Source organism: Dryobates pubescens, chromosome Z, assembly GCF_014839835.1.
Source record: "Dryobates pubescens isolate bDryPub1 chromosome Z, bDryPub1.pri, whole genome shotgun sequence".
NCBI lineage: Eukaryota > Metazoa > Chordata > Aves > Piciformes > Picidae > Dryobates > Dryobates pubescens.
This window is the reverse complement of record NC_071657.1, coordinates 125164822-125191720: the sequence shown is the minus strand read 5'-3', so window position 1 is coordinate 125191720 and position 26899 is coordinate 125164822. Positions and strand designations below refer to the sequence as shown.

The following is a 26899-nucleotide window of genomic DNA, read 5'->3' as shown; positions in this document are numbered from 1 at the left end:
AGAGAGAGCAACATTTTTCAGATGAAGCACTGAATAAATTCAGACCAGATCTCTTGTTATTTCAGATCTGTGTAAGGCTTTCATTAGTATACTGCTTGAGTGCCTTGACACATCATACCAGGTGACAAAGGTACTCCCTCTCCTAGCATTTGCAGAGTCTTCCCAGCTCCACAGCTGTATAAATTGTGTTACCTTCTTTTATCAACCATTGCTCTCCCTTTGAGGGGGCTGGTTACAGCAGCCAGACGTGGCTGGGGTGGCTTCAGGCATTGGCACATACCTCCAGCCCTGGCACAGTACTCCCTGTCTCTGGCCAAGCATCTCAGATCTTCTGAAAGTAAAAGTTTAGTGGCCAGATTTGTACAGGGAGCATGATGTGTGTAATACTGAAATACCTTTAAAAATGCAACATTTAGTCTTTAACTTATTTTAAGGAATTATAAATACCTGAGGAAAGGGCAACTGTATGAAAAATTATGTTTGGCACTACCTAAATCTTACTCCAGCAAGGGGCATGGGGAATGGGCAGAAGAGATTTGTAGTCCTTATCTTGCATAAGGGAGATATTAAACATCCATGCATTAGGAACAGCAATGATAAGTTTCACACATCTGCCCATGACTCTGGTGCATCTTCATGTTGTTTGTGGGATCTAACACTGGGCTGTCTGCCTGAGCTGGGCTCAGGGAATTTCTTTCATAACATAACTGGGCTTTTGCTGTAAAGGACAGGAAATGGTCTGGGTGGTAGCAAGGCTGATCTAAATATTCAAAAGTTATGACTTTACTTTAGCTTCTTCACTCAGATTCTTTAAAAAATCACAATTCTTCTGGAAAGGAAAGTAAAATGAAAAGGCACTTAATGCTTTAATGTCCATGCAGTTCTTAAATATTATTGGCTTCTGCTTTTTCTCCAGAGAGCTGCAGAAATATGGAGTGTTAGGCAGATGTCAATATTCATATCAAATTGGCCATTCCCAGCTACAGCTTGTCTGAAAGATAACTTGTTTCTGTTTCAGAAACTATCAATTTGCTCATTAGAATGTCATATAGGGAATCTCCCAGAAGGCTATTGATCCCGTCAAATGCTAGGCTAATGTTAAATAGTGATTTCAAACATTGCAGAGTGTTAGAGACTGTCCTGCAGGACCTATTACTCTGATGTATAACATTTCAATACTGCTTCGTGTCCCATTGCTAAGAATTGTTGTAGAATGAGTAAAATACATTTCTACCATAAATGCTGAGAAGCAAGACTGTGTTGGGTTTTTATGCTTAGAGGGAGAAGATCTTGTTTGAAATGCAAGCACAGTATCTTCCACATTTTGCAGATGGGTGTGTGTGTGTGTGAGAGAGAGCAAATTTCCCCTGCCTTCTGATCAGTTCATACCGCTTCAGCATTGTGCTCATATCAATGTATGACACTCACTGGATCACTTCACCTGCAAGAAAACTGATGCTATACACTCACTCCCTCCATACACACCAAAAATGTGGACAAAGGTGAAAGGTAATTTCAGATGTTCAATATAGAATAAAATAGCTGAAGTTATGTAAATAAAAAAATTGTATAAATATATGAAGGAAAATCTTTCAAAATGGATAGTAGAAGAAGTAAATCAATGGCTTTAATGCAAAAGATGTGAAATACAATTTCATTTGAATTTATGACTGATCTCATTATGGTGAATTACACATTTAAAAGTTGTGAAATTAGTAATCTCAAATAAAACTGTGACTAAGCTCATGTTTCTGTAGAGACTCTCAGATAAATGTCAGTCACTAATATATTTTTAATTAAAAATCGAATTGGGATTTGTAGTTGCTTCTACTTAATCTCCATAAATGAAATGTAGTTGTGTGCTTATTATCTGGCTTTTTTTCTTTTTAAATCTTGCAGCACTTCCTGCCCCAGTAAGTCTCAGGAGCTTGGTCTGTGGGTTCATTTTCCACTACACTAAGGAGGAAAAGCAGGACAAAAGCCAGCATCAGTCCCTGTTTTGCTTCTTTGTTTAGTCCTTGCTGGAGGCCTAAGTTGTTATTCAGTTCATAGACGATGCTGTCCAAACCTTGAATATTTGCCCTTCTCAAAGTAGGAAAATGCAGTGGTTGTGTACCAGGTGGGGAGGTGAGTCCACTGGAGATGAGTCTCCCCACCTTTTCAGGGACTGTACAGATGCTACACAGACAACTGATTTGTGGAGAGGAGCTGTTGTGTTGCTTGTAAGGTATGGATTCCTTTTTACAGGTTTTGGTTAGGACTTTGATTTAAAAAGAGAGTTTGCTCTTGTACTTACCTTTATCTAGTGGCAGCCATACAACAACTGTTCCCTGAAAACACCTGGTCAGTCTGCTGAAGCCTGCCCTTGGGAGGCTAATGTGCTGTTGTGTGTGTATTTATATTGTCAGTAGGCACTGAGACAATACAGGGTTGTTGCTGCATAATTGCCCTTGACCCAAAGTCATCTTTACACAATATAGGATTTCTCATCACATAAAACACTGTGTAAAGAGCTTTGATGTAAGTTTCATAATATCTGCTGGTAAGTGTAAGATTTAAAGGGCTTGACACATTTTCCATGCTGTAAAACTTACTCGCTCATGCCCTTATTATCCCTCATCTCCAAACAGTAGTTATTCTGGTAGTTGAGAGCTTCTGAAGCCTACTTGTATGTGGTCTTGTACTCTATTAACTCATACTCAAGTTCAGATTGCAGGTATTTATGATTTATAATGTACTTAACTGAGCAGACATGGCTGAAGAAGACCCTGTTTTTGTGTTTGCTACTACTCCAAAGTGAAGTTATAGCACCCAGAAGGCTATTTTCAGTCACCAGGGGCTGGCTATAGCAGGTGAAATGTGTCTGACTTTAACTAGTTTATGCCACTCAGGAAGTGGTGCAGAGCTCTTTTGTTTGATGTACACCCTGTGAGGATGTTCTGCAGCTGTGAGAAATGTGCTGAGGATGTACTCTGCCTAAGCTAGGCATCTGGAGAATCAGTTTTCCTACTTGATCAAATATGTTACAGAGATAGAGGTGTCTCAAAATCTTCAGGGAAAAAAAAAAAAAAAAGCAAAAAAGCTGTAATTACATAAATTAAGTATCTGAGCAGAATCCCATCTACAGCTTTGAAAGGTCTTCTTGTTACTGGGTGAACAGAAAATTAAGACAGAATTTGGAAAGATTACTGCACCAAACTCCTTTATATTAGCCTTTAGTCTTCCTATCTTGTACCTTTTGAAACACAAGGTATTTAGGTAACTTCAGGTATTTATAGCATATATAACTTACCTAAATCTGAAATATTTGTTGAGAGCATCCCACTGTCCATAGTCAGTAGATAAGTGTTTCCTCAAATAATTTCTTCTTCATATCAAGTATTGAGATGCACCTCAGAGTCAGGTGAAATGACTTCATTGAGAAGACTGTGATGGACTGGATGAACACCACTTTCTAGGTACCCAGAGAAGCTCCAATGCCTGGTCTCACCAGCCTTGAGGCTCATTTGTACCTCTGAAGCCAGTATTTACCTTGACAAAGCTCTCTTCATCATCTGGTTTTGCAGTGCCACTCTTTTACAGCTCTGTTCCATTGTGTGGTAGTTTTAGGCTATGCCTTTAAAATTTAGCTGCAGATTTCAAGCAGAAAAATATAAACAAATCACTATTGGGTGTAAAAAGGAAAACAAAAGACTATTCCAAACACATTCATTGGATAAATGCCTGGGATAAAAGGAGCTGTATCATAAGAATTTTTCACATTTCCCATTCCCATTCCTTTTCTGTTCTCATCTGATCTTGGTTGTTTAGCTTTGCTTGGGAGAGAGAGAACGTGCTTCTGGCTGACCTTGGAATAAGTCTAACCTACTACCTTCTCTCTCAACTTCTCTCTCTTTGTTTGGGACAGGGGGGCTTAGGGGGGCAATGGAACAACTTCACAGGTCTTTTTGACAGGGGGTGTTGTTTGCTAGTTGTAAATATCTGTGTAATACTGTAAATACTGTATATTTTGTACATATTCATTGCATTCCATTGTAGAGTGTAGTTTTTGCTTGTAAATACAGCTTCATTTGCTTCTAACTGAGTTAATCTGGGTAAAAGTTAATGCTGGGGAGAAACGTCAACCCACCACACACTGATTCATAAAACCACATGGACACTTTTAATGTGTACTGTAATGCCCTATTATCTGTTGTATTTTGAAACTAATACTGGAATAAGGAAGAAACTTGCTTGAAAGTGCAGGACTAGCATCCTCCTACTCTAATGTTGTTTGTATCATCTGAAAGTTTTGTATTCTCAGAGCACTTTGTCCCATGACATTCTAAGAGTGGGTAATGCTGCATTTAAAGCTGTTGTGCACGTATCTTCCCAGTTTCAAACCCATGGCTGCAGTACTTGAATAGCAAACCAGACACCCTTGATGAAGGGTGTTATTAAACACTCACACTGTTATCCTGATTAATATGCAAATAAGCAATGCTGAACAGTTTATGGGATTCAAACTTTAAGCACTGACCCACTTCAGCAAATGAGGAATGCAATCATGCTCCGTTTAAGGACAGTGACTATATCTTTTGCCTTTTACTTGAGCAGAAGGTTCTTGAATTTTGTGTATTATGCTCAGAATATAAATGAGTTTCCTCTTGTCTGAAGCTTTATTTCTGTAAGAGGGAATACAATTACTCATACTGTTTCGTTCAGCTTCTACCCTTATTTATTAAATATCCATCTGAAGTACAAGGGAAAAAAAACCTGCATATTTAATCTGTTTGCTTATGTCTGAAACACAGAATGAAAGAAAAGGCGTCAGTCTGACTTCTACAGCGTGATCCAGTAGCACCATCTGCTGTTTAGAGGGAGCACTACTATTTGAAATCTGGCCACTATGTAACAGTTTTCTATATAAATATATAATTTGCAAAAGCATCTGTACAGTTTAACCTTTTTGAAAGGATGTGACACAGACTTCTACATTGCCTTTTTGCTTTCAGAAACGCCACTCAGAGTGTTGTTTGCAGGAAAAGCAGAAATTCACACAGTGCCAAACTTTTTGCAATGTACCCGATAACATTTAACACTGCCGCTACTGGAAAAAAGCCCTTTGTTTAGAGATCTTACTGCATGTGGAAAATACCTTGGCACAAGCTCACATCTTCTCTGCAGCAGCAAATGGGCTGGTAAATTAGAGTGCCATTATGCTGATTTCAGTGAAGGACAAAATAAAGCAGTGATATCCAGCAGGAATAAATTTCTAAAGCATTTCCAGAGATTCACTTGAGGTTGCAGAAAGGCAAGTTAGCCTGTGTTAGTAAATCATAACATTCTCCTGTAAATGAGCAAAGAAAAATACATTTTTGTCCACCTCTTGTCTCATTTAAAAGTCATTAACAAGCATATAATCTGAGCCTTTCTGTGTCTTTTTCCTCTTGCCTGTGTGCTGGTAATTCAAAGCACATCACTGAGTTTTCCCTCTAGCTTTGAACTGTGCATGGCATGTGGCATTTGCAAATGATGCTGCACTGGCAATGCAGAGATGCCCCACAGGAAGGCACTTTTGTCAGGCAGCAACTCTAAATGCCAAAGCAGACTCCTTCTTCCCATGTTCCTGAGCATCTCTCACTACACACCACACACAGGTGCCATTTCTTCTCCAGCCTTACAACACGGCATGAGACTTCCCGCTTGTGGAGCTTACAGAAAAGGTGAAGGCCCAAGTCACTCACAGCTAACCTGAGTCTTATGTCTTTCCTCAAGACTGCACACGTGGACCTTGTTTATTTCTGCCTGGGAAGGGATATTGTCAGCCTGGTGCTTTCACTGTCTCCTGGATTTGCTCAGAATGCAGGTGGGTCTTTCTCAGCCTGTCTTACCAAGTGGATAAGATCTCTCACAAAGCAGGCTCTGGGTGTCATTGCCCTGCTGTTGTTAAAATGTTCCAAGCATCTAAGACTAAAGAAATTTCAGCACTCACCTCAGTGAGCCTAGCAACTATATATCCTGCTGAGTGGGGTCTGCTACTGTTACTGACACCATTAGCTAACTATGTCTGCAGGAATCCACAGTGTGAAGGCAAACCTTGCTGGTATGAGCCCTCATCTGGTGCTTGATGGGCTCCGTCGGTGGGGCACCATTGCACTGCAACATGGAAGGGCTGTGCCTAGTGTTTTGCTGAGGCAGCACTGGGCACTGGCTGAGGAAACCTTGTTGTCAAGGCCAAGAAGGCCAGTGGCATCCTGGCCTGCATCAAGAATAGTGTGGCCAGCAGGAACAGGGAAGTCATTGTGCCCCTGTACTCTGCATTGGTTAGGCCACACCTTGAGTACTGTGCCCATTTCTGGGCCCCTCAGTTTAAGAAGGACATTAAGACTCTTAAACACGTCCAGAGAAGGGCAACAAGGCTGGTGAGAGGCCTCAAGCACAGGCCCTGCGAGAAGAGGCTGAAGGAGCTGGGGTTGCTTAGCCTGGAGAAGAGGAGGCTCAGGGGAGGCCTTATTGCTGTCTACAACTACCTGAGGGGAAGTTGCATCCAGAAAGGGGTTGGGGATAGGATGTGGCCCCTGGTGTCATGATTTAGTAGTCATGAGGTCTTGGGTGACAGGTTGGACTTGATGATCTCTGAGGTCTTTTCCAACCTTATTGATTCTATGATTATCAAATGTGGGGGGGAAGGAGGAGGGGGGAATGGAGTTGTACACAAGGCAGTTTTGATGAAAATGTGATTAGGTATGAGGGAAACCAATCTATTATGGAAGAAGTTAGGAGATGGAGAGAAGTGTCAGTTTTAAAATGCAGTATATAACGTCAAGTTTACTGGCAAGGTCTTGGAACAGAAAGGGTTCAAGAGTAAAAAATAATTAGAACTTCAACTGTGGTCAAGGAGAATAAACAGATTTCAAGGACATCTAATGAGACATTTAGACAGCCTTCTAATAAATGCTTGTGAAGCATATAAGACTGCAGTCAATATTTGTACCACTGATGTGAGAAAGTATAGAAATGCCAGATACTTATTAGTCTGACAAACCCAAAAAATCCATTGCAGCTGGCACTGTATTCAGAATGAGGTAAATAAAAGTTCACACTCCACCTCATTAAGAAGATGAAGAAAAATAAGCACCAGTTTATTCTAGATGGAACTACACTACTTGTAGGTAAGCATAATAGAATTGGTGAAATTTAAATGGAGATCTAAGAGAAAGCCAAATGCCAAATTCCTGCAGTATCCAGAGGATGGGGGAAAGGAATACAGATCAGGAAGAAAATTAAGATAACAGCCCACAATCTGTTAAATCTGTAAAGTGTTGAAGGAATTAATTATACAAGTAGAAACAGGCAATCAAAAGTATTTAAAAAAAAGATGAAAATGCAAAATTACTTAAAAATAAGTAAGAACATTTAAGTTGAATGAAGCCTGATACACTACAGAAGGAATCATGATTCAATGTGCTCCTACTCTGATGCTGGGTTCCAACTACACAAATGCAGTTTCCACTGAATCTCAGGGAATTAATACAGCACCTTCAAGAGCTCCTGAGTTTAGTGAAATGAAATTGTGTGCAAAGGCTGTAGAGCTTTATGGTCAGGAAACACTGAAAACATGTACATGTAGTATCTAACTGGTGTGTGCCAATTTCCGATCATGGTGCTTTTCCTTCCTCACAGTAATTAGCCTGAGTAATTCAGTGTCAGCATTCAATTGAAGCAAAGGATTTAGCTGTATTTTCCTGGAAGCAAGAAGAGCCAGTCATAATACTAAATACTTGTAAATAAACACAAAATATGTCTGCCCAAAATATTTTATTGGAATCAGTTTGCAACAGTCTGCAAAACATAATGTTGGTACTGGTCTACCTTTAACCAGCTTTGTGGAGTTTCAGAAGACTGGTCCTGAGAAAGGCTATATACAGAATCATCTTCTTTTCCAGACAACCTCAGGTGTTTTTTTTGTGATGCTGTCCACTGCAGAAACCATGAACCTGGATGGGAGGGACACACCAAGATGGATGGAAACCCTATGATTTGACACACAGAGAGCAATCCCATGTCAACTTTACTGTTAAGGAAAACTGTAAATGTAAACCTAAAGTTGTAAAGCTCTACTTGAAAACACTGAGTTAATAAACTGTCATATTATTTAACATCTATTGTTAGACACCATTGCTTAAATAGCTTGAATACCCTGCTTGGTAAGAGAGTAGGGGTTACTTCAGGCAACAGTTAGGTAATAGGATCAGGTCAGAAGAGCCAATTGTAGGCCTAAATTATGACCTATTTGTCACAAAAAGCTGTGTGTGAAGAGAGACACAGAGCCTGCTAAGTCCACCTATGCACGTTGGACTAAATAACCCTACAGTAGCAAAATTTGTGGAGTTACTGAGTTTTCCTGCTATAGTTCCAAGAAATTCCATAGAAGAGGAAAATTAACCCTTTTCTTTTCTCCAGGCTGATACGTAGCTATGTCACAAATTACATTCTCAATTTGAATGCTGGAAACTATTAGTAAAGGTAAAACTCTACCAGTAATTTAAATGCCATGTTAAACCACTGCAATTTCTTCAGGAATAGAGCCTTGCTCCGGCAACAACTGTTTGAACTTGTGCCATGGCTGAGCTATCATTGCCACTCTAGACCTACAACAGACTTTTGAACTGGGTGGTAAGTCTTGAAATAGTGTCAGATTTGCAGAGACATCCATGAACTTTCTAGAATTGATATAGTATTTTGAAAATAACTTGGAAAGAACTCTTGCTTTATAAAAAAAATCCCCAAAATGTACAAGTCAGAGAGGCCACCTGGACAATGTTCCCAAGATTGGACCTTGCATAGCAGCAGTTTCTAGAGGACACAGGATAACCCCTTGAAATTTCAAAGCACTGTAATCAGATGGAAAAAAGTAACTGTCAGAGTCCCTATTAATAATTCATCATATTATGAATGATCCTTACCTTCTTTAGGAATTTTCAGTGCTCAGTCTGAAAGAAGCCAAGTTCAAGGACAAAACAAGCCCAGTACAGTGGTTACTAATACACACTAACCTTTTACACCACTGTGCTTTAGGGGACCAACTTCTAGGCAGCTACTCCATGATTTCCAAAAGTTACTGAAATTTGATTAGCTTGCAACTTATCTAGCTGGAGACTGTAGTGGGTTAAAGCCCGTTCTGAAAACAGGCTGGAGGGCTAGCCAGTGCTTTGCCCTCCCTGCAGGGTGTTTTCTCCCTGGGAACTGAAGTCTGTTCCACTCCCCCCTCCCTGCCCAGGTTGGGTATAAAAGGGAAGACAATGCTGCCCAGAGAGAGAGGTCAACTTAGTAATTAATGTTGCTTGATCCTCAATTCCTTATTAGAAGAATCCCAGAACAGTTTAGAACTTGTCTGATAGAGAATGCAGGTAAGAGACTGCAAAGCATCCCATCTGCTCTAGTGGACTGGTGGTTGGGGACAATTTTGAATACAGAAAATACATCCACATGCCTCAAAGTAATCTAATCATTGTAGAATGAAATAGACTAGAACAGTTCAGTGGGAAGGGACCTACAATGATCTACTCCAACTGCAAGGCACGATTGGACTAGATGATATAAGTGCTAGTTCACTGGACTAGATTCTGCAATGAACTCTAGATCTAAGGGACTGTATACAGAGTAATCAGAAAGTATTTGAGCAGTTTAATGTCCCTCACAATAAATTGTCAGTATCCTTCCACTGTAGTGGCATGGTGTGCACTAGAACCAGTTAATAAAATCAGTAGGGATGAGTGGATTTCTAGTCTTGTAATTCCATTTCTTGAAGACCAAGACAGAAAAATGATGAACCAAATTCTGCAACTTTCACAATTTTGACTGCAAAACAGTTTTCTTCACTGTATTATTAAGGTCATATGCATTGCACACCTACAGACTATATGAGGACCAATGCTGAGCTATTCAGCCCCCACCTGAATAGTTAAGAGCTTTCTCTTTTACTACACAGCAAAACTATCACTGTTTAAGATGTTTTATTTTCTGTTTGAGCTGAATCATCATAAACCCCTCCCCGCCCCCAAAAAAACCCCAACCAACCAACCAACCGAGATGGACCTCTTCACTCTAACAATAGTCTTAAAGAATTTTACTTGAAGCACCTTTCATTGCAGAAACAATTTTAATAAGGTCGAAGTGCACAAAAAGCTATCAGAACACTTACAGCCTCAGTGGACAATGTGTACTGCATACTTCATTATTCATTTCAAAGAGAATTAGGACACTTTTTGTTTTTTCAAACAACAAATTTGTAATTGTCCATCCTGCATGCTTATTCTGTCCATGATACTGCTGCCCCAAATGCAAGAGTTGCACGTTTTAGAGAAGCCGGCAGCTAGAAAGGTTTAACTTCTCTTTATTCATTCACTTAATATACTTTGCTTTCAAAACTGTAACAGGCTTTACTTTCTTTTAAAGCTTTCTTGCAAGTCATGTTTTACAGGCAATGTTCTAACCTAGCTTTGGTAGTGGTTGGCGTAACATTTTAAAGAACAATTGTTTTTCACATAATTTACATTTGACATTTAAAACACTGCGACCAAACCCAATGCTAATTTGTACAGACAGACAGAGGCTAAAAAGATACTTTAGAACAATCACTGTAAGCCTTTACTGGATCATAGTCACTTCAAGGGTTGTAAAGCAGTTTTCTACAATCTTCAGCTTTTCTTCAGAAAGCAGGTTTTCTTGCTTCAATTGTCCAATGAGCGCTTCCAAGGATCTCAGTCTCCCCAATGTCTTGATCTCCTGCATTTCAAGCAGAGTGATTTTAGAGTGGAGCTTTGAAATTTTTTGCCAAAGGTGATCTCTATCTATGTCTTGTTTGCAGTATGAATGCTCAGTTTGTAATACTTCACTTCCACTATATGCATTCATGTACTCAGCGTTATCAGTTTCTGTCTCCTCTGTGCCAAGAATCTCTTGCTTAACAGGCAGGAAAGAACTATTAACTATTTCAGGCTCTTCTGGACTCTCGACTGGCACAATGATAGCAATGACAGATTCTTCATTTCCACTGAACTGTTCAATAGTCTGTGTGACCGTACTCAGTAAAACTGCATTTTCACTTGCTGGCTGTACTTCAACAGAACAGCCTACAACATGAGAATTAGGATTTTCAATTGCATAGTCAGTAATTGAACCTAAAGCATTTTTCAGTTTCAGAGAGGAATTCAAGTAATCAGGGTCTGTAAATTGCAAGACTGTAGCTGTACAACCGACTGGATCCTCCACAGAAGTATGAACACTAGTAGCTTCCATGCTCTGGACTGCTGCTGCCATTAAAACAGGATTAGGTTGATGTATATGCAGGTTAGATGTATTACCAAGAATGATACTCTCTGCCTGGAAGTCTTCTCCATTTTGAAGTTGCAATTTTTGAATCTGTAAAGGTTCACTCAATGCAGTTGAGCAAACTACTTCTGCTTTTTCACCTAGGTTTTCTGCAATTACAGAATTTTTCTTTGGTATACAAGGCTCAAGTGACACAGATGCTTTCTCTGATTCCACATTTGAATTTGTTTCTTCCGGGTCTTCTCTCTTTACCTCTTGCATGGTTCTCTGGGAAGAGTCCTTTTCCTGAAGAGGAAAAAAAAAACAACAACAAACAAAACCCACAAACCCAACCACCTTGTAATTAGTAAATCACTTGAACATAAAAAAACCTGGGCAAATCTCATTCTATAGCATGGTACTGTGTAACCACTAATTTAGATGAACACCTTAAAAACTCCACCAGACACGTGGAAACTCATGAAGTGGGGGATGGAGCACTGGAACAGGCTGCCCAAAGAGCTTTTGGAGCGTCCTTCTCTAGAGATACACAAAACCTGTCTGGACGTGTTCTGGGGTCCCCTGCTCTAGGACCTCCATGACAGGTCCCTTCTAAGTCCTACCATTCTGTGATTCCATAACTTTGCTTCAGATCCTAAATGTTAAAATATCATTTTCAAGCTCTGAAGTACTTTTTTAATTTTTCAAACTCTAAGGAATTTCACTGATTTACATGAGTCATCATAATTTTAAAATACCTTGAAGAGAAATGGCTTGACAGAGCTGTTTGGCACAGACTGACTAGCACCTCCTATTACAATTTGAAACCCTTGTGTTAAATACATGTGTACTAAATATGCACAGTATAAGATTTTTTGCATTAAAGATGCAAGAAAATTGTTTTGGCCAGTTATAGTGAAGTTTTAGTCATGTGCTCAATAAAGAGAATTTAGTAACAAAAAAGATTATGAACACAAGCTTGCAGAACAGTGAAATGTCTTTGTGCATTTACACACAGGCACGATTTTAAACAAGGAATTAAAGAGAACAAGCTGCAGAACTTTTACTTATGCTAGGCTTGTGGACTGAAAAACAAAACCAAAATACCCCAGACTAAACCAAACAGAACAAGGATCAGCTTCAGCTTTGCTAAGTAAACATGGGCCAGGCAAATTAAAAAGCAGAAAGATAATTTTGAAGTGAATGTTCATAAAAGTATGCATGTAGCCTAAAGTAGTCTAAATACATTATACTTTGTAATTTGATTTTAAGACTGAAGAATGTATACAAAAATAGAATGCATTTGGTTACCTCTTATCTTTTTAAAGATCAATCTTAGGAATTTTGAGAGAATGGATATTTGCCCCTCTCTGTTGTACTAGCAGCTCAAAAAGGCCTTCTCAGCTTAAAAATTCTATCTAGACCAATCGCTTATTAAATAAATTTGGGAACCATGTCCCAGATGCTTGCCTATCGAAACTGCCATTAAGGTTTAAGGAAAAGCACTGAAACACCTCTCTGAATAGAACTGCTGGAAGATACTCATTTGCATTGAAAAGCTTCTTTTTCCATCTGTCTCTGCCCTCACACACAATACTCTTCAAAACAAAAATGCTTGCAAACTAATGTAGAATGGTTAGTGATATTCAAATGCTGGCTACTAACATTGCTCATGAGACAGACATTTCTCATTAGAAGAAAATATAATTAAATAATTTAAACATGTCTGGGAAGATATCCTTCACTTGCTTCACAATACTTAAAAGCAGGATCATGAAGAACAGTACACAAGTATGGCAGCTCTTCCCTCTCTTTGCTACTCTCAGTTTTCCAAACCAAGAGGTTGCAGGCAAGTGTTGGAAAGCAGATTGGGACTTTAGGTTCTTGTTCCTCTACATTAACTTAAGAATATAGTAAGAAGGGCTTTTCCCCCAGGATAACAACAGCTCTTTACCACATCTTTCTGGCTATTTGGTCTGTGAAGAAATTTTGGTTTTGTGGTAAGTACAGAACAAGTGGCCAAGTCAATGGATATGGTTCATTTGCTGAGGTGGTCATTAACAGGGTATGTGTAGATGTTTAGAAAAGTGCAGTTAAAAGAGTGAGGTCAAAGAAAATAATGCCAGAAAGATAAGTGAGACCTCAGGAAATCAAGGTCACAGTGTTACAGATACCAAGAACTGACACCTTTCTTTCAATAGCAGGGATGTTACGGACACATTGAAAGAAAGCATAGAATATTCTTTTCCTAAACTGGATGAATTTATCCAAGACTTCCCATACATATCGCTGATGCAAATATAATAAAGCCACTGTCATATTCTTGGCAGTAACACTGCATAAAATGTTTATTCCATGACTCTACTGTCCATCTTTAACTGTACTATGACTGAGATACAAAGCCCACATTTCTAAGGTCTGAGGTGTTAGAGAGGTTATAGATAGGAAAGAGAAATGGGTTGTTTGAAACTAATGCATTCCAAACCAGTATTTATGTACAGTTAATAAAAGGCCCTAAAGGAACACTGGACTATTAATTAAGAATAATTGCACAAGAAAAAAATATTTAGAATCATAGTATTCTCATAGGCAGTAATTTTTCTTTGGGAAATTTCCCACAGGAAATGCCTCTGTAATTTCCAATTAAGAAAAAAAAAAGATAATGAACCTCCAAAGTATGGGAAGTTGTTCCTTTACACTATGGAATCACCTATCAATTTCGTGTCAATCCTGTTGATAAAATATTTTGACGGACATGAATTCCATTTAAAAAAATCTTCTCCCAGGCAACCAGTACCAGAACAAGAGGACACAGTCTCAGGCTGCACCAGGGGAGGTTTAGGCTGGAGGTTAGGAGGAAGTTTTACACAGAGAGGGTGATTGCCCATTGGAATGGGCTGCCTGAGGAGGTGGTGGAGTCACCATCATTGGAGGTGTTCAGGAGGAGACTTGATAGGGTGCTTGGTTGTGTGGTTTAGTTGGTTGGGTGGTGTTGGATGATAGGTTGGACACGATGATCTTGAAGGTCTCTTCCAACCTGGTTGATTCTATTCTATTCTATTACGGGTAAGTGGAACATCTGTATGACATAAATAGCTGTTAGCTTTGTACTGCAATAAAATACATTACCTCATCATCTGGGGAGGAGAAAATGGTTGGTACAGCTGTGTGTTTCAAGTACCGTATACCCCATCGCACGTCAAGGGAATCGGGGGTGAAATGATCACTGCAGAGAAGCTGATGCTTGCTTGGAGTCCAGGCATCTCGTTTCATATTCCGCAACCATTTCTCAAGTCTCTCTTTATCATGAAGTGGAAATCTTTTTTTTTTTTAAGCAGTTGAACAAACAAACAAAAACACAAACAAAACTCTTAATTTTATTTCTATTTTAGTTTCTTTCTTCTTTTTAAGTAAAAGAGTATCTCGCTGTTCCTTGCAAGGCAGTCTTTCCTTACAGAAGGATTAAATCCTTTAAAAAGGTTTCAAACACGAAATGTTAAGCCCGAAGTCACTTAGTTGTTTACTGTATTCCGTGTTACAGCAGTAAAGATTTTTACAGTGCTGATGGCCCGTATAATATTATGTCGTCCACAGATGACTTTTCAACCATCTAACCTGCTTCAGAAGGTATAAACATTCATAGGGGAAAAAAAACCAAAACTCAATTGATTTTGAAAATATAGGCAACTGGTTGGATAAATTACATAGGAAGGTGAAATAAATTAAAAGAAAGTGGGTGAAGATTTGTAATTTACTTAATGAATTGCAGTACACAAATAAAAGGTAAATTAAAGGTGGATGCACAGTCAAGCAGTTGTGGTAATGGCAACATGAACATCCAGACCTCTCTTGGCTCTCATCTCTTACCAGACAGAAATCACAGTATTTGTAACGGCACTTACAGATTTCTCTGGTGCCTATCAAGTTTCTTTCAACTCTAACATATAACAACATATACATAAAGCATAACTTCAATTCTGAGCACTGTTAAATAACTACTGATAAGAAAACAATATTCCTTAGAATCATGAACAATAATAATTTTTAATAAAAGAAAATCCATGCATTTGTGTGTATGAAACTCCTGCCCAGGGAGGTGGCGGAGTCCCTGTCCCTGGAGGTGCTCGGGAGGGGTTTGGATGTGGCACTTGGAGCTGTGGTTTGGTTGTCGGGAGGTGTTGGGTGCTAGGTTGGACTTGATGGTCTCTGAGGTCTTTTCCAACCTGGTTGCTTCTGTGACTCTGTGATCATATCATATCATATCAACCTGGTTGATTCTATGATTCTATATCTGTAGGATGTAAAAAGTATTAGCTGTTGGCAGTAGGATGGCCAACAAAAAACACAGAATCACATAATGTTAGGGTCTGGAAGGGACCTCGAAAGGTCATCTAGTCCAATCCCCCCTGCCAGAGCAGGATCACACAGGAACACATCCAGGTGGGTCTTGAATATCTTCAGAAAGCGAAACTCCACAATTGCAAACTTTGGTATTTTGAGAGAAAGATACTCAAGATTCCCAGGATAAACGTGCATATGCACCCCTTCCCCAATCTTTAAGAGTTGTTGCCATTTCACTTTTGAGATTACCGAGGAAACAGAACAACCTTTATTTGGCTCTGAGTGTCTACAGGAATTCAAAGAACAATTCCAGTAAGAAAAATAAGCTCTTGAGGACAGGTTAGAGGTTCAGCCTTTTCAAATCCACTTAGACTGTGTATGCCCAGTTGCAGTATTACATATATTGAGCAACAGAACTTAGTTTGGGATGTTACCACAGCACATTGACGCCAGCTACGACTAGGTCACAGATGGGGCTCGGACCCAAACCCACAGAGCAGCAGGGGTAAGCGGTGCTACTTAGCTCGAACAGCTAAACAGCCTCGTGATTAGAGGCGCAAATTTATTTTTTTAGTCGACTCTCTTTGGCTTTCATTCTATAAATCCTCTGCAACTATTCAAGACCCCTTCGACCCGGCTGCACCTCTCCTCCCTAAGCAAACACCGTCCGCCTTCGGTCGGCTACGTGTGTGATTAAATACTCATCCTGTCGACGGTTTTGCTTACACCTACCCATCTCCTCCAGAGATGAGAGTGTTATTTCCCTCCTACTTCTTGGGGACAAGTTCAAAAGCGAATACCAGCTCCTAAAGTTAGTTTCTCGCCCATTTATCCCCTCCCCCACTCCGGCTCCCCAAGGGCCGCTGCGGGCCTCGCCTCATTTGGGATTCGGCCTATCTGATATTTGCCGTCTCCAGTGTGAATCCTCATCCCCAGACACTCACGGGTAGAAGCTCAGCTTGCGCTGGTCCCTGGCGCTTTGCCCCCCACGGTTCTTGCAGCAGGACGCAGCGCAGTACCGCGGCATGGCGGAGAAAAGCGGCCCAGGTGCGGGGCGGAACCATCCGCACAGCGGCACGGGCCGCGGGGGGCGGCAGTCACGGGAACAACTTCAGCTCCCACCGCCCCCGCCGTCAGAGGAAGGAGCTCCGCCCAACGGCGGTAGCTACGGCCCTCGCCGCCCGCGTACCATGCATCACGTGGGGCTGAGCGGCCAATGACGCAGCGCTTCGTGTAGGAATCGCTGTCGGGGCGTGGGGGAAAGTCTGCGCGAGCGCTGACGAGGGTTGGGCGGGAGTGGAGCGCGGGTCGCTGTGGGGCAGCGGCCGCTGTGCTGGCGGCGGTGAGTCGGGGCTGAGGTAAGGGAGCGGCGGGGAATAGGCCATCCTGCCACGGGTAGAGGAGACTGGACCGCTCTGGAAGGGCTTGGGGAAGGTGGAGGGGTGCTGAGGTCGCTGGAGGGAAGGCGGACGCGAGGGGTCGGGGTAATCAGAAGAAGCTGGGGCAGCTGAAGGAGGGAGGCTGAGGATGGTGTGGGAAAGGAGGACACTAGGACTTGCTTTCGTGGATGTATTTGCTCTTTAGGCCCCTTGGGTCTCTTATTTCTTGCTAGGCCCACCTACTGTGGTCTTTCCCAAGCCTGGCCGATTGGGAGGTAGGACTGTGTCGCTTAATGAATGTCGCTGGTATCATCTGCTGAAGTCTGGCTCGGTTTCACTTTGTGATACGGCTCTGGAGAGGTTCATTAGGGGTCTGGGGAGGGAGAGACTCTATGTCGTTTCCCTGTTCTCCAGAGCAGATTTGCATTCCAGTCAGTATAGGAGAAGCCATGAAAAGTAGAAGCCTCGCAGTTTGACAGACTTTCCCGTAGCGGGCAGTGGACTAGGGCACTTGCTTACTCATCGTAACTTTGGTAACTTGCACGCTACTAATAAATAGTTTGCAGAAATAATTATACTGCAGAATTCATGTAATCGGAACACTGGTCATGCTGTGGATTTCCTGAGTGTGTAAAGCTTCTGGAATATAAGCGTTTACCAAAGCTGTTTGCTAATTACTTCTAAAGAGGGATGGAATAGGATGTTTGCATTGCAAGATGGAAGTAGCTCCACATTTTCTATATGTGACACATTTTATTCTGAGTGCACCATTCTTAAACATCACTTCATCATGCAGCTATTGATAAATGTCAACAAACCGATCACCCCTGTGATACTGTGATAAATGTTAGACCATGTACTTGTTATACCGTGTTTAACAGTAGTGGACATTTGTAACTGTTTCTCTAACAGAGTTAAATAATTATTCTGTGTTAAAAAAATACCTAACTTTCTTAGTAAATGTACCTAAACGAAATGTAGTCCTTCGATTTTGTTAAAAGGGACGGATTTGTGGCATAACCTTAATGTACAGAAGTATACCGAACTGAATGAATTCAGGAATGTGTTTTAAGTAACCCCTGTGTATGGCCTGTAAAGTGGAACTTAACCTGCACTTTTTCGACAGGGAGACGGGGAGATGAGACCCAAGCAAGAGTGCTTCAGAGAGGCTGTTTTGAAAGTGATAGTAAGAACAGTTTGAGATGGTAGGGCTAAGGTCAGACATTTAATGTCTTAGTTAACAGTAGCAACAGTAAGATGCTGTCAGTGTTTAAAAAGGGTATTTTCTAAAAGGCAAATTCAATAGCTGATGATAGTGTCTAAGACTTATTATGTCTTTGTGATAAGTTTAAAATGTTGCTTATGAGTTTGTATTGTATTTGATTTTAATTTATGTTTAATTCTTGAGTTATGTGGAATCATTCAAGGGCAGCCTTAAATTTGTTGAGTAAAAAAGTACTGGAGCTTCAGTATTGATTTTCTTTTTAATTTTTTTTTTAATATACTTTAGAAATTCAGGTGAAAGTAGAGGCAATATAGCATAGAACTGCATTAGAGAAATCCTAAAGTAAAAATGTAGAAAAAGGAAAAGTTTGGTGTAACTCATTATCAAGAACAATAGGAGTTGAGAAGGTTAGGCAGGGCAGAAAACTTCAAAGGAATGACTTGATTTTTCTCAGGCTCTGATGAGCTTGAGAGTTATAAAACAGGGTTTGGCTCTTAATGAAGGACATAAACTGCTCTCTTCAGTGTAATAGTAGAAATAGAAATGTTAGCCTTAAGAGAATACACTAGGTGATTATATAAGCAAAATTCAGGTGTATGGAAATGAAGTGAAATAAAAACAGTCTCATATGTGAGATGAAGATTTAAATCTGCATCTGTAAAGCACAAATGAAGAAAGCCCCCAACGTGTGGAAGTATTGTACAAGTGTGTGGCTCTCAGTGCCCAAGAGACAAAGTTTCAGATTAGTGAACTGGTGAGAGAAAGTATGTAGAAAAGCATTGGAAGGGCTCATAAAAACGTCGAGTATCATGCGTGAAAAATACTGAAGTGTCTATTTGGTATATAAGGGCACTGATCAAAATACAAATTGTTTCAACTGCTGCTCTTTAACACTTGATATCATGCAGGATGCTAGCCAAATAAATTCTTAAGAGGGCATGAGTACATTAATCTTATGAGCTTTTTGCTCTTGCCTCAGAACATTTATTTTAGCCACTGACATACCTATTAGAAATGATATGGTTTTACATTTTGGGGGTTTGAGTGTTAATTTCTTTGGGCTTGCTATTAAATACATTATTGTTTTATGTACCTGATAATCAAAGGTTTTGAACTCTCTAAGTGTTGGGGCCATGTTACTGTCCAAGAATATTTTCACTCTAATGGTACTTAGATTTATTCAACTTTTGGGAAAGTAATGCCATTCATCTCTTTGAAGTTGTACTTAAGAGTACATTCAAATCAGTGTAATCTGGTGAGGGGAACATGTTTCTCTGGCATGATTCAAGGCCTTGTCATACATCCTGCTAGTTAGGTGACAGCCAGTGTTCTGTCTTGGTACATTCTTGTTTATGTACTCTGTTTTACACATACTATGCCCAACCCTTGGAAAATCATTTGATCTCCTCTTCTGGTAAGAAGAGTTCACTCTGTCCTTGATAAAAATCATAAAAGATTGTGTGACTATGTGGATAGGATTTTTCTTACGAGTTATTTATGTTTATGCCACAGCTTTTCCGTGAGTTCTAGCAGTTTGTTTTTAGAATGTAACTTTCTTGACAAATACATTGCTGAAAAGAATAGCTGCAATTTCTATTTATTGTTGAACCTGTTTGTCTTGTATCAAAGACTTATTTTCTGAGTCCAGTTTGGACATAGAGAGTTTCATATGTAAAACTTTATATGGCATTTATCAAATAAAATCTTTGCTATCAATTATATGGTAGGTGTTTTTATTTAGAGTACAATCTAATACAAAGGTAAGCTAAGCTGAGCGCACTGTAAAGAAACATGTGCCCTACTTGACTAAACTCTACTGAGTGTTTTACTCTATTGTGTTTACCTTAGGTCAGTTAAATGATCTGAAGCTGAGCATGAGCATCTAACAGTCTTGTTACGTGTCTAGGGCAGTTGTGTTTTCAGGCTCTTACTGTTTCTAAGTACTGTATGGTTTTTTGTAACCTGCACTTAACTTAGAGCTGTTTTCTTTATGGTCCTGTAACTTGAGAATTAGTTCACTTAGTTCAGGTATACCAGCATGAAGTGTTTATGATTCAGTGAAATGTGTATTACAGTAGCCCTTTAGGATAATGTACAGTTAAGAATAGGTGTAAATCAAAGATGAATACTGAAGCGTGCTTCTGATGCACTTGAAATGTCAATTTGAAGTATTTTCATTTTACATATTTTGTGATTATGAAACAAGGAGAATGAAATTTGACATGTGTGAAACAATATGCTTACTTGTCTGTCACTGAGTAACTCCTGAAACATACAGGTGGTCTTCTTCCAGCTTGTAGTTGTACCTTTAAGTTTTATTGTGGAACCTGAAATAACTTGCTCTTCAAATATATCTTGTTTTTCTTTCTAGGAATCAGAGAAATGGCAACGACCCAATCGGTCTTCACATTTGCTCTCTGCATTTTAATGATAACTGAATTAATATTGGCTACGGAGAGCTATTATGATATCTTAGGAGTTCCAAAAAATGCATCTGACCGCCAGATCAAGAAGGCATTTCACAAGCTGGCTATGAAATACCACCCAGACAAAAATAAGAGTCCTGGTGCGGAAGCAAAATTTAGAGAAATTGCAGAAGGTAATATGTGCTCACCTTAGTTTTAATACTTTGATACATTGTGTGTGCCTGTGAGCAAGTGTGGTAAATTGTGTACTGTTTTTACTGAATAGAGGGTAAAAAATTTTGGTGGTGTTTTTTTTTTCCTTAATTCTACTTCTGGAGTGTCCAATGCCCAATATAAGTATCTGAATTGTTCCTGTGTCCTTGCACATAGACAGGCCTTCTACATAGTTAATGCATTCCTTCTTAATTAGGCTTTTTGACCTATACCTCTTGTTGCAAAAATTACTTGACAGTAGGACAGCTTCAGCATGAGGAGGTTAATTCTTATCTTTTGATCTGTCTTGTAAGATACATCTCAGGATTGCTAGGGTTTCAGGGGGACCTAACAGCAACTTTTCTAGTAAAGATGGGAAGACTATTAAAAAAAACCCCAAACACCTGAAGTCCAAAAACCCCAAGTCCCAATCAAACTGGGAAAAAAAAACCCAAACCAAAACACAGTGAAATGCTTCAGTGGTTCATGATGGGAACGCAAGATAAAAAAGGTGCAAGAGGTTCAGAGTGGTTTATAAGGAAAATTTTTTTCACCTGAGAACAGGCTAGTGGTGGAACAGGTGGTTTAGAGAGGTTGTGAAGTCTCCAACCTTGGAGATTTTCAGGGATGAGTGGATAAACCCCTGAGTAACAGGTTGATCTCATAACTGACCCTGTTGTGAGCAGGAGGCTACAATAGAGACCTTCTGAAGTCACTTCCAATGTGAATTACCCTGTGATCCTAGGAATATGCTTCATTAAGTGTTTTGTGATAAAATAGAGTGGTGAAAGTAAACAATCAAGAAGAGAAAAAGGCTTGCTGAAATGTAAGGCGCTCCCACTTATGTTCTCATTAGACTCTGTTATGACATCTGTCTCTTCATGTAGTTAAGGAGAGATTTCTGTGTTTTGCTGCTTTGCCTGCAAAAAAAATGCCTTTGAAAGATTGTCATTAATGTAGTGAGAGGGAAGGACAGTCTTGTTAGATACTTAGTCAGTTGTTAACACCCATGGCAGGAGGAACTAGGAACTCTTAAGTTTGTGTTAAGTATATAGAATAGTTGCAGGCCTTTGACAGACAAGGGAAGTCTTTTAAATACTTGATGTTATCAGAATGGGAATATTACCTGTCAGAGTTTCTGTTTTGGAACATGAATAGCTGTAGTGAATCAAAGAGTGGGTGGAAACCTAATTCCATTTCAGGTATATCTGATCACAAAATCTAATTCTATTGTTGAATTTTTGAAAAATTGGAAATTTGAACAAAAGGGAGGTTAATTTCCTTTATCTCCTTGATGTTTTTCTCTTTGCTTAGTTGTAACTGCAGTGACTTGCTGGCTAGCTGGCAAGTAGTTTTGCAGGCATGGCAGTTTCTGTGATAGGAATGTGTCAGGCAGTTCATTTTGCTAGGCGTTTGCTGGCCTTCAGTCTTTCTGATCACCACGTGTCCTCGCTATTTTCTTTCCAATATAAACACTAAAACTGGTTTGTGTGAATTTAAAATTTTGAGTCTATAATCTGTTCTCATACTGTAAATAAAGGGCAATATATTTTTGAACTGCTGATTTTGGATTGGAGAAAGTTAAAACACGTTGAGCTTAAATGGGATTGCGTGTCAAATGAAAGTCTTGCTTGAAGTTTATCCTGCTAAGGGAGCGGGAAAAAGCTGTTCTTTGTATTTGTCTGACTTCATTTTTTAATTTCTTTTCATGAGAATGTAAATAAACTTTAATTTTTTATTTTTTTTAATGGAAACAGCATATGAAACATTATCAGATGAGAATAAACGAAGAGAATATGACCAGTTTGGCCGTCACGGAGGACAAGAAACTAATGGAAGCCCATTCCATCAGTCATTTAATTTCAACTTTGATGATCTGTTCAAAGACTTTGATCTCTTTAGTCAAAAGTCACGATCCAAAAAGCACTTTGAAAATCACTTCCGAAGTCACCGGGAAGCTCACAGTCGGCAGAGACGTTCTTTCCAAGAGTTCTCCTTTGGGGGTGGACTGTTTGACGATGTCTTTGAAAATATGGAAAAAATGTTTTCTTTTAGTGACTTTGAAAATGCACACCGGCATGCGGTGCGAACTGATACCCGCTTTCACGGATCCAGCAAGCACTGTAGGACTGTCACTCAGAGACGAGGAAACATGGTGACCACCTATACAGACTGCTCTGGACAATAATGTTTCTTTTCATCTCTTCTCTTCTTTCAACACCTTCGTAATCTCTCTTGGTTTTGTGCTAACATGGAAAAAATTCTTTGAACTGTTTGTTCTGAAAAACACTTAACTGCTTTAAAGAAACTCTAGATGAAACTAATTTTCAGCATAGAAATAATACACATTTGGAAAGTAGACGTCTCGGTAGCAGCTTACAGTGGGAGAGAAATAATTTTCGTGTGACAGAAGAAATTGTATGTAGTTCAGTTTAGGAAACACTTCCCATAAATTTGAACTTCAACACAAGATAAATAATTTAAATCTCAGAAATGTGATGTACTTTTTTTCATGTGTGCCAATTCAGGACTGTTTGAGTTACTGGTGCATGGATTGCAGCAGAGGAGATACTTTAATTTTGAAGTGCTGCTTTTTCTTATTATGTCTTTCCAAGTTTTAACTTGCAGTTTTTACCTGATGTGGACTTACTGTGCAAACTAGGTAATTTTACACAAAATAGCAGTAGAAATGGGTCTTTGTTACTCTTTCCAGCATTGCAAACATATTAATAATAAAACACTTTTTAAAGCTGGAAAACAACAGGAGGGAGTATGTTAAGATTGTAGTTCACCTAGGAGAGTGATGTAGGAGTTAATTTTATTTCCAAATAGCCTTTCATTGGCCTGAAAATATCTTAGGAATTGAGTAACCCTTGACTTATTGAAGGGGTAGTCATGTATGTAAGTTTGTGTGCACACAGACATTTTCTTCCAAAAATACCTATTTTTTTCAAAGCTTGGAGGAGCACTCTGAAAACAGTCTTATTTTAAGCTTACTAGTATTACCACGTGTGCAATGTAGTTCCTCTCGCTCACTTTATTGAACTTAAATTCTCTGTGCTCTCATGAACTAACATAAGCTTGCCTACAGATTCCTAGGGTTTCTGGAATGGTCTAAATAAAAACTAGATTGTATTTAGATCGATAGATTGATTATTTGTCAGCAGGAATTTTTCAGTATTGTGATTTGAAAGGTAAATTCTTAGCATAAACACAGGGGGGGGAAAAAAAGAAAATTACAGTTGTTGTGTTCATCTGGTGACTTGTGGTGTTTGAATCTGCTAATAAGGACAGTAAAAATGGCATGATGGAAATCCATAGCCAGTCTAAACTATTGGGGGAAAGAAAAACACCCTAGCAACACCCCCCCCCCCCCAACCCAACAACCCAAATACAAAATACCAAAAAACTCCACAGAACAACTTCACCCCCCCTCGCCCCGCCCCGACAAACCCCTCAACTATTCTAACTGATGTAAATCCAGGTTTAGTATATTAAATTGGTTCCTCTTAAAAATATTGCTGTCCCCTACATACTGCTGTCCCATCAGAGCAGTTGGATAAGAATTTACCTTTCAGATTGACTGCATGAGCAAAATGAGCATTTTAAACAACTGTGTTCTAAATAGACTTTGTCTTAAAATCGTTATCAAAAGAAATGTAACCCTTTGCTTCTCAGATGGATATTGAAAGCTGCCTGTTTGCTAAGTAACCTTCCCTGTGAGGGGTATGTATTACTGCTCCAGTTTTCATTCACTAAATACTTGGAATGGATTGTTGCATTGTATTAAGTGCTTTTCCTTTTCCACGTTCTTCTTTATTTATTAATAGACTAAGAGAGCAGCCAGGTAGAGAGGGACCTGGGGGTACTGGTCAATGGTAGGCTGAACATGAGCCTGCAGTGTGCCCAGGCAGCCAGGAGGGCCAATGGCATCCTGGCCTGCATCAGGAACAGTGTGGCCAGCAGGAGCAGGGAGGTCATTCTGCCCCTGTACACTGCACTGGTTAGGCCGCAGCTCGAGTACTGTGTCCAGTTCTGGGCACCTCAGTTTAGGAAGGATGTTGACTTGCTGGAACGAGTCTAGAGAAGAGCAACAAAGTTGGTGAGGGGCTTGGAACACAAGCCCTATGAGGAGAGGCTGAGGGAGCTGGGGTTGCTTAGCCTGGAGGAGACTCAGGGGTGACCTTATTACTCTCTACAACTACCTGAAGGGAGGTTGTAGACAGATGGATGTTGGTCTCTTCTCCCAGGCAGCCAGTACCAGAACAAGAGGACACAGTCTCAGGCTGTGCCAGGGGAGGGTTAGGTTGGATGTGAGGAAGAAGTTCTATACAGAGAGAGTGATTGCCCATTGGAATGGGCTGCCTGGGGAGGTGGTGGAGTCGCCATCATTGGAGGTGTTCAGGAGAAGACTTGATGTGGTGCTTGGTGCCATGGTTTAGTTGTTTAGGTGGTGTTGGATGGGTTGATGGGTTGGACGCGATGATCTTGAAGGTCTCTTCCAACCTGGTCCTATTCTATCCTATTCTATTCTATCCTATTCTATTCTAATACCTCATACATGGTCTTTATAAAAAGCCAGTAATTTGTGCAACATTATTGGAATGTGCAATATTCTTACAGTAGGAAAAGTGCTGGAGTATGTTTGTTATTTCTACCTTTTTTCTGTGTAAGTAGAGATTTTTAGTTTCTTTGTATAGTTAATATATGATTCAACCAAAAGTTGTAATTCATGTAGATTTCTGCTTTGTTTAATATTGTCCAGCAGTCCTGTGCATGAAGCAAGTCATCTGCCTGATTCTTATGTGGGCATCCCAAGTGAACAAATTAACTTAAAGGTCTGAATTACTTCCACAATTACAGTGTTAGAGTCTTGTGGTGGTGTGTTTTGTTTGTTTTTAGAGGGTGTTTCTGTATGCATTTGAGGAGGTTTATTCACACTGAAAAGACTTTGGAAAGATGTGGCCTCTAGTATAGACGTAAGAGTATTAGTGAATGTTCAGGGGTGATGACTGTGGGAACTTTGAGGTGGGAAGCAGCTCTAGAAGCAGGATGAAAAGATGAAATATTAATGCTTTTCTTGGTCTAGTGAATATTTTCTTTAAAAGTATAAAATAGGAACAGCAGAATAAGCAGTTCTTAAGTATGGAAAAAGGAATACTTAAAATTCCTACTAGAACCAAGACACTTTTCTGAAGGTAATTTCTTCAGTTAAGAATTTGGGTCCATTCCCTAATCCGGAATTAGAAGACTGAAAGCTAAAATGAGCATTGTAAGTTGTAGGAAACGGCCACCTTCAAAATTTAAGTCTGTTTTAAGTGACTGTATGAGTTTGCTGTCTTGTGGGTTTGTGGGTTAAGCTTTTAAGTGAAAATCAAGGGTCCTTGGCTGCTTCTAGGTTAGTGTTCAAACCTTGCTAGTACAAAGTGAACTTGTTCTCTGGAATACTTCAAAGTCAAAGTATGAAGCTGATAAAATGATAGGGCTGCTAGTTTTTTAGCTGATACTACCATAAAAAGACTTCTGACTAGTCTATTTTTATCTTCTTGCAAATAAAACAGCCAACTAATACTTCCTGTTATTCCTATGGCTTCTCCAAGTGACCTTTTTGCTTGATTTGGGTGTTGAGTCAAAAGAGAGCTTGTCACTAGTATTGCAGACTGTGGCTATCCAGCTGGCTTTCTATGATGAGTAGTATACTTTGAATAAACTTCAGCTGAAGAAATTCTGTTGGGTTTTCCTTAGCCAGCATTCTGCAGTTCCATGGCTATCAGAACACAAGCTTGCAAAACATGTTGTGCTTCTGACTTCAGAGCTCTTGCGCATTCTTTTCCTATTTATAGTGTTTGCTTCATGGCAGGCTCTCCAGTGGAAGTCCTGATATAACCTCATGACATCCCTGACTTCAGGAGTTTCTTAAGTGCCATCATTGATCTCCAGACCTTGTGAAAAGACCCATGAAAACCTGGGTATTTTTTTGTTGTGAGAGAGTGGAAAAATACAGTTCTTCATTTTTGAAAGACATTTATGCATATGTAACT

General features: G+C 39.8%; 2 protein-coding genes across 3 annotated transcripts; one reads left to right on the top strand and one right to left on the bottom strand.

The window, feature by feature from the left end:
* Positions 1-10120: 10120 nt before the first annotated feature.
* THAP5 (THAP domain containing 5) lies at positions 10121-16773 on the bottom strand. The gene is made up of 3 exons (XM_009903645.2): positions 16581-16773; positions 14425-14614; positions 10121-11601 (listed from the first exon to the last, which is right to left on the bottom strand). The coding sequence occupies exons 1-3, from the start codon at positions 16661-16663 to the stop codon at positions 10633-10635; spliced, it is 1242 nt and encodes a 413-aa protein (XP_009901947.2). The 5' UTR covers positions 16664-16773; the 3' UTR covers positions 10121-10632.
* Positions 16774-16903: 130 nt separating this feature from the next.
* Positions 16904-24192, top strand: DNAJB9 (DnaJ heat shock protein family (Hsp40) member B9). 2 transcript variants are annotated; one of them, XM_054178917.1, is made up of 3 exons: positions 16904-16978; positions 20612-20839; positions 22616-24192. In XM_054178917.1, exons 2-3 carry the CDS (start codon positions 20623-20625, stop codon positions 23044-23046), a joined length of 648 nt encoding a protein of 215 aa, XP_054034892.1. In that variant the 5' UTR covers positions 16904-16978; positions 20612-20622; the 3' UTR covers positions 23047-24192. The 2 variants fall into 2 exon arrangements, with proteins under 2 accessions (XP_054034892.1, XP_054034891.1); XM_054178916.1 differs by having other exon boundaries at positions 16917-16994.
* The last annotated feature ends 2707 nt before the right edge of the window (positions 24193-26899 follow it).